At 37.2% G+C, this 10,973-nt stretch overlaps 1 protein-coding gene and 1 pseudogene across 1 annotated transcript in view; one reads left to right on the forward strand and one right to left on the reverse strand.

The window, feature by feature from the left end:
- Positions 1-577, reverse strand: part of uggt2 (UDP-glucose glycoprotein glucosyltransferase 2) — a 90,776-nt gene extending 90,199 nt beyond the window's left edge. Inside the window, exon 1 of the mRNA XM_088912646.1 lies at positions 554-577. Within this exon, the coding sequence (XP_088768772.1) occupies positions 554-577 (24 nt within the window). The remainder of the gene's footprint in view (positions 1-553) is intronic.
- A 6,134-nt stretch (positions 578-6,711) lies between these two features.
- Positions 6,712-7,260, forward strand: LOC148836041 (heparan-sulfate 6-O-sulfotransferase 3-B pseudogene; annotated as a pseudogene).
- The last annotated feature ends 3,713 nt before the right edge of the window (positions 7,261-10,973 follow it).

Below are 10,973 nucleotides of genomic sequence, written 5' to 3' on the forward strand. Positions count from 1 at the left end.
TATGCCACATGTGCCATTAACGCAAGTCATTATTAGTAACAGCATACTGTAATTATCAGACTAATGACTAATAGCAATAATCTAAAAATCGCAAACAAAACCAATTTGAACAATTCATATCGATGTTTAATTCAATGTTTATCTACACAACAATTTCCATCATGTTCGAGCCTAGTATCGTTAACTCAAAGCAGTCATACTGCCACGTAACAACTAGAGACCGATAATTAATCACAAATCGTGAGTCTTTAACAATAATATCATGTAATCTACATCGCAGATTGAGATAGCAAGGAAATAGTCTGTTAAAATAATCTTTGTTTTTTTTCTTTAAAAACAAGATGTACTTTAATTAAAACTTTATATAGGGATTTTTTCTTATGTCTTGATATGAAACTCTGTGTAAGAACATTAAGGCAAGTAACGGAATGAAGAAGCAGTCATCAGCACACTGTACATACTTTTCTCACCAGTGTAAAAAATATCACTGCTTTTTCATTAGAGCTGTAAAACTGATGTCGCTAAATTTCGAAATTTGCAGTATTCATCTTACCCCGGTCTGACTGGCCGCAGCCATTTTTGGGTCCTCACAAAATCACAGTTTTTGTGCCACTTTCTCATAGTTGTTTGAAAGCCCACACACAGTAGTGCAATTAAAATTTCCTTTGGCAAAAAAACCCCGAATAGCTTAAACTTCTATCTTAAAAAAAAGTGTGTCAACTATCACCTTTGCTGTTTGCATACTGAATACTGGATTTTCTGCGATGTTCTATCAGGCATTTATACGGCCGACTACCTAGTAATAACCGATTCTGCAAATGAGAAACGTCTCTGGACTCTGTTTCGCTGTTTGTTTCCATATGCCTTAGTATGGCAATATACTGTAAAAGTGATCAGGAAAAAATCCATATTTTTAATTTTCTTTATATGTGTCAGATTTTGTTTTGTATTTGCTCTTGTTACGTTGTGAATCGGTTCATACAAAAATTAAGCATTTGTATTCTTTGATCTTAATTTAATATTTTTTTGTGTCGACAAAAACTTTTTGACACTGTGAATTGTGATGCAGACGGGACAATCATTTGTAAGAAAGGATTCGTCAGCATCCATAGCCTACTTCATCATGATAAGTGGGCTGTAATTCTCACTAATGAATCCACTACAGAGCCCTCAGAAGTCTGGGTAGGAGTCGAACAATGCTGTGTCATCCACTAAACACTATTTTCAATCTGAGTACCCTCCTTCATTTGATTACAGACCAGCCCCAAAGGACTGCAGCTAATTTATTGAACGGTTGGTGAAATGTTTAATTGCCAACGACCTCAGTCAAAAACTGAAAATATCCTCAACCTCAGTGATCTAACACCAGTATGATGATGACACTGCAGTACTGTATGTGCCTGCACAGAAATAGATCCCCAAACAATGGTCAATATATGTACTGAAGCCTATGAGAAATGGGACTTAATCTTAAGACGACCAAACATCAAGCTCCAAAGTGCACTTGCACTGAGGAAGCAGGTTTTTGAATATCACCCCATTAAATCTGAAATCAAATGGATAGTCAACGATGAAGTCTTAATTTCTACCTTATTTCTGCGTCTAAAACATGGACAACATACAATACATGCAATTGTACAAGACATTTAAAAGGTGGCTGGAGTATCACAGTGGCCTACAGAACATCTCATATACAGTAGGAGTTTAGTCTAGGAAGACTCCACGAGAGGACTGGCTCAATCAGAGGAGGATAAATGGAAGATGATCTGTTTCAAAACATGGTAAAAGCAAACATTAAGAAATGCAATATCAGCATCAGCTTCTTGACCAAACCAGAAGAATATCTGCCAAGGATCCCAGATATTTCCTTTGAGACCCAAAGGAAGCAAAGTGAGTGTGTTGAAGAGAGCCAGATTCCTCTGCTGATCAATAACCAGTTGCAGGAATTGGTCAGTTGAATGTTTAAGAAACTGTAAGCAAAGTCTTCCTGTGTCAGAGTGTGGGGGGGAGTGGATGGCTATTGTCTAAGGGGCTGAGGGCAGAAACCCTGTGCATACAAGTCAGCTTAGGAAATAGGACTGATGAGTGACCAAGAAGAAGGGATCCATGAGTTTTGAACTTCTGGAAGTTGTTTTTGTTTAGAAGAGACTTTTATTGTTTGGATAGAGGCCAGTAAGCAACATAGCTGCTTGGCTGTGATAGTTCAGGATGTCAAGAAGAAGTGTAGGTTGAATACGAAAGACGATCTTAGTATTTTGATTTGGTTGTTTGTTGTGGTATTTTTTATTTTTTCTTTCCCTGCATTGTGAAGTAAATTGCACTGCTGATTTTGAACCTTACATCTCTGTGTTTGCTGTGGCCTGGACCCACCTATTTAAAGATCCTCATATGACATTTCCAAGAGTGTGCCACAAAGTCCAGAATCTCCTGAGATAAAACTAGCTCCTCCTCAGTATTGGTTTGATCAGTCTTCATGAAACACAATCATCCTTAACTACAAGGGATATTCAATGAATGACTGGCACCTGTGAGCAGCTGTGAACACCTACGACAGCTGTGACCAAGCTTGGAGATATATAAATACAGAGGTTATTTACCAACTCTAGTCTTGCTGACCCATGCACCTGCTGGTATGAATTCTAACTAGGCTTTCTATTTAATTGAATTCTTCATGGTACCTTTTTTTTCTATTCAAATGCTGCAGATTATTAGTTATGGAATACGATAGCTAAATAGCAATCTCCATCCCTTAGGAGAAGACAAAAATTAAAGATGTAAAATTTATCCTATTATTAAATCAATTAAGGGTTCAGTTGTGTAACAGAGCTCATCTGGAATAAAAGCCAGCAGGTGTGTGGGTTTGAATGTAGCTTGTATGTGTAAGGGTATCCCCACAATTAACTGCTGCGAGGTGAGTGCATATCTTTAGCAGATGTGATTTGTGAGCAGTAAACAGATTTCCAATGCCAATTGGAGGAGATAGAATTTGGTGTCATGCTTCCTATGCTAATTATTTGAAATATTATTAATGTGGGAGTTAATTCTGCCTTTAAACCACCCTTTGTGGTTTATGTAAATAAGAAATATCCTGCACTAACAGCATGCCTGAACATCAATTAAGTTATTGATATTGTCCACACAATTACAAAAACTACCCAAATAAAATACACCTTTGGAGATCATATTTATGACAGCTGTATTTATGTATTTCATACATCAGTTGCACATTGATTTATTCAACATTTCAATTGAAGTTTATTAATAATATTATGGTATCATCACCCTTAATAAAGGCCGTGTACAGTATATTGTGAAAATTCATCCATTTTCTAACCATTTCTTGCAATTCAGGGTCACAGGTGTTATGGTGAGCTGCCAAAGGGTATAAGGTATATCAGGACCCTATGCGGTGGTCTCAGAGCATTAGGTGAGCAATCCCAATCGCTAGAAAAAGAGGTAGTCTTTAAGCAGGCAAAAATCCAAAAAGGCCAAGGGTTAAGAATAGGAAGTCAAAGAGAACTACAGGCAAGGTAGGAGCTCCAAGGGAGAAACCAATACCAAGGCCTAACTGATACTGAATGAGGGTTTATAAGGAGTGGAGACTGGGGTGAGTTTAGTGAAGGACAGCTGAGACTGATTGATTAACACGTGCAGTGGTGCTTTGTGGAATTAGCCAGCGCTGGGGAATGGTTAGAGGGTTTTCTGGTAATAGGTTTCTTATTGCTGGTTGTAACAACAGGAGAGCCACAGATTCAGCAAGCAACAGCCACAAGGTGGTACACACCCAGACACAGAAACACACACAACAGCAGACTTTTTTTTTTTTCAGAGGAATGAGTAAAGGTTTATACCATGCTGAAAAGAGAAGAAAAGAAAGACAACATTTTGGCTGTGGAGCCTTCTTCGGAAGCCAATTAACCCACCAGTATGTCTTTGGACTGTCGGAGAATATTAGAGACCCAGGGGATACCCATATGAACATACAAACTCCACACAGCTAGATATTTGAAATAGAAATATTTTATGGAGCATGTTACAGTATGTACATACTATTGTCATGACCTCACATCTATTTTTATTCAAATCACTGAATTCCATTCCACAAAGACATCTTGAATTCAATTGAAACTATTATTGTACCTGCTAGCAATGAACTGAAAAGTCTGCATTATCTTTTTTAAAATCAGAATAATTATGTATATTTGCATAGTGCAAATTCAGGGATGTATACAAATTTTGCCCAACGATTTTGATTGCATTTGTGTTTTCATTGCCTCTTTACTCTTTCATTTTGCTTCAGATTTTTTTTCAAACGGAGAACATCAAGGTGATAAAATAGTTAATTACACAAGTAACGTTTAAATTTTATGAGTCAGTAAATCTCTCTTCGTATTGAACTGGTTGATCATTTCCTCAAGAATGTGTACACATATAGTAAAAGGTCATAGTCAATTTAAAGGGTAAATTAAAAAAAAATCATTCTTTTCAACGATGTGCAAATTGATGACTTTGCTAAGTACTATTTTTAAAAATTATTTATGGGACCTAGGGGAGTTTAAAATGTCAGAACAAAACATATAAGTTTTTGTTTTTTGAACTTTTGTTATCTTCATCAAAATCTTTATCATCATTATAAACTATATAAAAGTAAACCAGTGTTGCCAGTGTTTTCATACCTGGTACCACCCCAGGTGTCTTCGGAACAATTAATGGAACGAATAACGCGCTAAACTGAAACATTTTCATTTATTTTATCTCATATAATGCTGCAAATTTCAAGTATTTATGAATGTGTAACGGAAGCTTTAATTCTGCTATTAAAATTCGAAAACTAATAAAATCTAATGAATATTATTCGATTAAGAAAGGAACAATCTTCATGTTTGACCCTCATACGAAAAACGATATTTGATTATTTTAATTGCAATATTTCAATCTTATTTTCAATAAGCAGTCTGCACTATTCCATTATGTTTTTTACATTCTTTTATTATATTAATCTTGTGAAACTCGTGTTTCAACAATTTTAACCCTTGAAGGTCCGTGTGACTAAGACGCTAGAAGGCTACAGTTGTTCTCTCTGTCCAGGGTACTGAAATTTAACTCGTGTCAGAGCTCTATTTTTCTGCATGGATGAAAAACTAATAAAACCCCAGACAGATGCCCTTGTCTGTTTTAACAATCACCTTTCTAATAACAGAAACAGATTTAAGGAGGCAGCTGTATCCTAACAGTCCTAACAGTGACACGGCACTGGAGTCCGTCGCAGTTGTGTAAGAACACTTCGCTTACTGTATGTGTTATCAATTCAGCTAAAACGATATGTTCGTGTACTCTGCACTTTATGACCACGAGTATGTCATTTCAGATTCCGCTGGGCTTACGTAAAACCTATTTTTATTTATCAGTCAAATACGGTTATTGCGTTTATTTTGAAAACAGATGGATGTTTTCAATTCCTGTTCCAAAGCACCGAGAAATGTTAAGTTTATCATAGAGTTAAATACCCACTTCTCGGTCTGACCAGAACGAAACCCAGTTACTGCCAATTCAATAAGAGATCTCCTGCTTGGATTTCGCATTGGGCAGTGTCCCACTGCTTCTAATATTTGATTGGTTGACATCATAAGATTTATTATTTTTATGATTTTGTCCAGGTGGCTATTGGAGGGGCTGCATACATATGAAACACCATTGGTTGGGTTTGCTTAACACGAGATTGACGATTGGTTAATTGCGGGGAACTGAAATACCTCCGTATTCAATTCCTTCTGATGAATTTGTGAGCATGTGAGCCTACTTGCTTGTGCAGAGTGGGTGTTAACAAGAGCAGAGAGAGGTGTTGCCGCAGTTTATGAGACTTTAAAGGCTGGCATTACGGTTGATTCAAATTCTAGTATTTACCAGGGGATGAAGTTGCTGTCCACGAATGGGAGACATCTTTGCTATGTGTGTTAGGAATAATTTAAAATCGCTATTTAAAACACCAATGAGTATTGCAATTGTACTATAGTTCAGACCCTACAAGGCTGCACAAGCTGCAGGACGGAAGCCAGCCTCTGGTGCACGCTAATGTGGTGTTCATGTAGCACATGTAGGACGAGACTGTTGTTGCGTAACTGAGAAGCATTAGGTTTTGGTTTCCTGTGGATAAAGATCAAGAGAGCACAATGATAATACTAGCAATACTGCTAAAACACTAACGACTTAAATATTAGAACTATTTTGATGAGTAGATAAACGTGGAATTTTGAATGACACGTCTCAGGTGTGAGTGGCTTTGCAATCCACGAAGACGCAGCACGTGAAGTCGGACGTTTACTGGGGAAAAGTAATGTTAAGGTTTGGTGTGCTCGGCGTTATTTCTCACCGTAAGAAAACATTGACTTTATAACTCAACAACAGCAACAAACAACAAGTATAAAACTGCATTGTTGAACATTCACTCTTATTTTCCTGAAATTTGTGCGATCTTTGCTGTACAGTAAATACTAATTAAATGTCTTTGTTTTCCTTTGGTACATTTTGACTTCCTGTATGCCTTTAGAAGAAACATTCAGGACACAGCATATTTGTTATAGGGGAATATGCAGTGCTTTTGGAGTGGGACGTAAAAACGGTGTCGTTTCGGGGCATGGAGCTTAGGGTTGGTGGAAAGATACGTGCTTCTTACTGTTCACACTAATGACATGAAAAACCTTTCTCGTTATCATGGATGATAAATCCAATAAATTAATCCTGGTTCCAGTTTTAGCTGTGCTGTTTGTGATGATAGGTTATCAATATATTTGTCCCGCCGGCAGCAACTCGTGCCACTTCAGGACCGGGGAAAAGTTAAGGGGCATCACCCCTCCAACATCCCAGTCTCCGCCGAGCACCGACTACTACAGAGATCAAGAGCTGGAAGATGACTGCCCTCCTAAGTTCGTGCCCAAATTCAACTTCACCGAAAAAGACCTGAAGCGGTATGTGAATTTCAATATCAAAGGAGACGATGTGATTGTGTTCCTGCATATCCAAAAGACCGGTGGGACCACGTTTGGTAGGCATCTGGTGAGGAATATTCGCCTGGAGCAGCCGTGTGATTGCAAGCCCGGCCAGAAGAAATGCACCTGTCACCGACCCGGCAAACAAGAGTCCTGGCTCTTCTCGAGATTCTCCACCGGCTGGAGCTGCGGTCTGCACGCGGACTGGACCGAGCTTACCAACTGCGTTCCTGTCATCATGGAAAAAAAGGAATCTCAGAAGAACCGAAGGTGAGGCTTTTCATGTAATATCTCAGTGTATATACTGTAAATGTGCAGGTTATTGAAGTCTGGTCATTTTCTTTGAGCAGCAGAACATATTAAAAAGGAGTTCGGAGGATCGCACTTGTCTCAGTCTCTGTTCATTTATGCATTAATACTGAACGACTACTTGGATGGTTTAATATTTTCTCGTTTTGAAAATCATCTTGGATGCTAACCTAATTAATAGTTGTGCTTATTGCGTGATAACAATACTATACTATAATAATATACTACACTGTACATGTGCATGGATTTTTAAGATGGAAACTTTAACCACAAATGCAATTTTAAAATTAAACCAGTATTGATTTAAGATTGTATTGATTTTGGGGATACCGGGTGTATGCCTATAACATGCTGTGACTGTAAACTAAGCTAGACTGTATTGTAACTTACTGTATAATAGCTTTATGGTAACATATTTAATAATTACAAGTAAGTCCGGTTACGTGAAATTTACCACTGGCTAAGTAAAATGCAAAATTTAGATAACTTTCATATGGTTAAAGCAGAAAAATTAATTTACTGTAAATATAACGTTCTAAACACTTCTCTCGTGGTTCGTCTGTTGCTTTCCATAAAAAAAGTAAATGGGACTGTAATTGATGTTTTCAGGCACCATTTAAATAGATTGATATTTTCTCACTTCACTGTCATGAATGAATAGCCTGAGATAGCAACTGGGCTACTTTCAAAGCATTTTGTTCCTGTACAAAATTTGCTCCATGTTGTGGCTCAGAATACCTTACAGAAACCTTTTGTACTGTAAGTGCAAGTGTATTTAAGTGTAAAACATTAAGAACGAATACAGCTTTAGAACAGAACATTTGGAAAGTCCCCAGTTTATTTAGCCAATATGCAGATGGATCTTTCATGTCAAAATTGCAAAATCTGAAAAACATACAGATGGTTGTATTTTTTGTAATTGCTGCACACTTATGTTATATTAATATTAGCTTGATTACATTGAAAAATCCGATTAATTAATGCTGGAAGCAAAAACAAGTTAAAAGTAGCTTACAGTAATAGCAGTGAAACTCCTTCAAAGAGTTTCAGGTATTAGAAACTGAGTAGTGGTCACAATTAATTGGCGGTTGTCTATTTGGGACCATTTTATCCTAAAGGCAATGCTAAATGGATCCTGAAGCAGAACTGCAGATATTATATAAATACTGAAAAAAATGTCAGCTATCTTTTCACAATTCTTCCTAAAAAAGGGTATTCAATCAAATTTTTGATTGAATTGCAGGTTTTAATTAGAAAGTATGCACCATCCACTAATTACTTAAAGTAGAAAAAGGATGGTATGTGGAATTTTCTAAAAAAAGAACTGTATAGATGAAAAACAACACTAAGCAATAAGAGACCTATGATACAATAGTTGAAATAAAACATAAACACATTACTGTAAGAAATGGGTTTTCTAGTGTTTTTGTTAATTTCACTATAAGTATTTTCTGAGATATGGAAACCTTTATTTATAACAAAAAGAATAATAATTAATTTAATAATTGCTTACACTTATATAGTGCTTTTCTGGACACTCCACTCAAAGCACTGTACAGTTAATGGGGACTCCCCTCCACCACCACCAATGTGCAGCATCCACCTGGATGATGCGACGGCAGCCATAGTGCACCAGAACGCTCACCACACATCAGCTATCAGTGGGGAGGAGAACAGAGTAATGAAGCCAATTCATAGATAGGGATTATTAGGAGGACAGGATTGGTAAGGGCCACTGGGAAATTTGGCCAGGATGCCGGGGTTATACCCCTACTCTTTTCAAGAAATGCCCTGGGATTTTTAATGACCACAGAGAGTCAGGACCTTGGTTTTACATCTCATCCGAAGGATGGCACCTGTTTACAGTATAGTGTCCCAATCACTATACTGGGGCATTAGGACCCACATGGACCGCAGGGTGAGCGCACGCTGCTGGCCCCACTAACACCTCTTCCAGCAGCAACCTTAGCTTTTCCCAGGAGGTCTCCCATCCAGGTACTGACCAGGCTCACACCTGCTTAGCTTCAGCAGGTTGCCAATTTTGAGTTGCAGAGTGATATGGCTGCTGGCTTAAATAGTATGTGTAGAATAGTAAGTGTTGACCATTTCATCCCTATATTTTACTTTTAACAAAAGCTTTATGTGCTTCAAATTCAAATACTGATGTCAACAAGATGTTCTGGACACCATCATGAAATCTGTGATACAACTGCTTCAGACATCTTGGTTGGTTAAATCCAAGGACACCATTGCTTATATAAGACCATCAAACGTGCTGTGCAAGCAGGTTTAATGTGATAGAAGAAATGTCACTGCTACAGTGACAACACCACTTTAAGACTACAGTGGATGTAACTGTTAGGTGTTTTAATGTTTATGCTGGAGCTACTAAAGTACAGTCGCCTGTCATCTCTAACCTTGAATAAGGTATTGTAGTTTACCTAAATTTTATGAAGTGACTGGATCAAAGAAAAATTAAAGTGACAAAAGTCTTAAGGATTTGCCCATTTCTGTCAAGTTTGGCAGTGGAAGCAGGTCACTGTCTTGCTTTATTCTGACAATGTTTCCATTTTTGGCAGGCAGACTTGTTGTGATATGGATCTGCTACATGCAGTTTGTTTGACTTCTGTGATGTTATGTTGTGCATTCCCCATACAATTAGTAACATAATTAAAGAATTCAATAATAATGCTGCTTGTTGGCAGTGTTGAGTAATAGACCCCTTATTGCATGCTGGGCAAGAAAAATAATTTTTTGACATTGCAGCTGCATGGTCAGAGTTTTGGAAACCGAACAAAAACAATCTGTTGGAAAAAACAAGTTCCAGTATTTTTTAAATAAAATTATTATGAGGGAATCCTGGGCTGCATTCATTGTCTTATTTAAAGAAAAAAGAGTGAAGTATGCTTCTATTCCATTTACTTAAAAAAAAACATTTGTAGAATTAGCAATTTTTATTATCATAGTGAAAACATGTGTGTTAATATGAAACTTATTCACAAAAGTTTAGGTTTTGTGCAATTTTATTTTAATCTTGTAGATTTTCAGTCCTAAAAGAGTGGGTGTAAATTCTTGCCCTGTCAGAAGTGTAATGACCTCACTAATTGGCAGCAGTTGGCATCACAAAAATGGCACTGCATGTTTTTTCTGTCTTTTGCAGCTAAAGAAAGATAAAGAAATCACTTGATTAAAAATAATATTGTACATCAGTGTATATTAAACTGTGCTGTTTGTGCCCTGACTAAATTAAAGTAACGAGGCCACATGGCCCCTGTTTTTATGTGCACAGCATTAACTGCTTGTTAGTTTTACATTTGATGCTGAGATCTTTTGTTAACTTATGAATCCCATGAAGGCCATTTAGTTTTCTGCTGAAGAGATCTGTTGTCATTCATCAGATTGGTGGGTCAGATTGGTTCATCAGATGCTGAGCTCCAGTCTGTCCCTAAGGCTATGAACTGTGCGGGAGACTGAGCTTTCTCAGTCACAGCAAGGCTGTGGAGTTCTTCGGTTAAATTAATTTAGTTTTTCTGAGTCAGTGGTTATTTTTAGAACTTGGCTAAAAACTTTGGCTTTTCATCATTAATCATGAGTGTTAATGTGTTATTTTTTACTGTTTTAATGTAATTTTCATTTTCTGAAGTTTTCAGTTTTAAATGATAAACAGATGGGCTCTTC

The sequence above is a fragment of the Atractosteus spatula genome, chromosome 4 (genome assembly GCF_055471065.1).
Source record: "Atractosteus spatula isolate fAtrSpa1 chromosome 4, fAtrSpa1.hap1, whole genome shotgun sequence".
In the NCBI taxonomy this organism is placed as follows: domain Eukaryota; kingdom Metazoa; phylum Chordata; class Actinopteri; order Semionotiformes; family Lepisosteidae; genus Atractosteus; species Atractosteus spatula.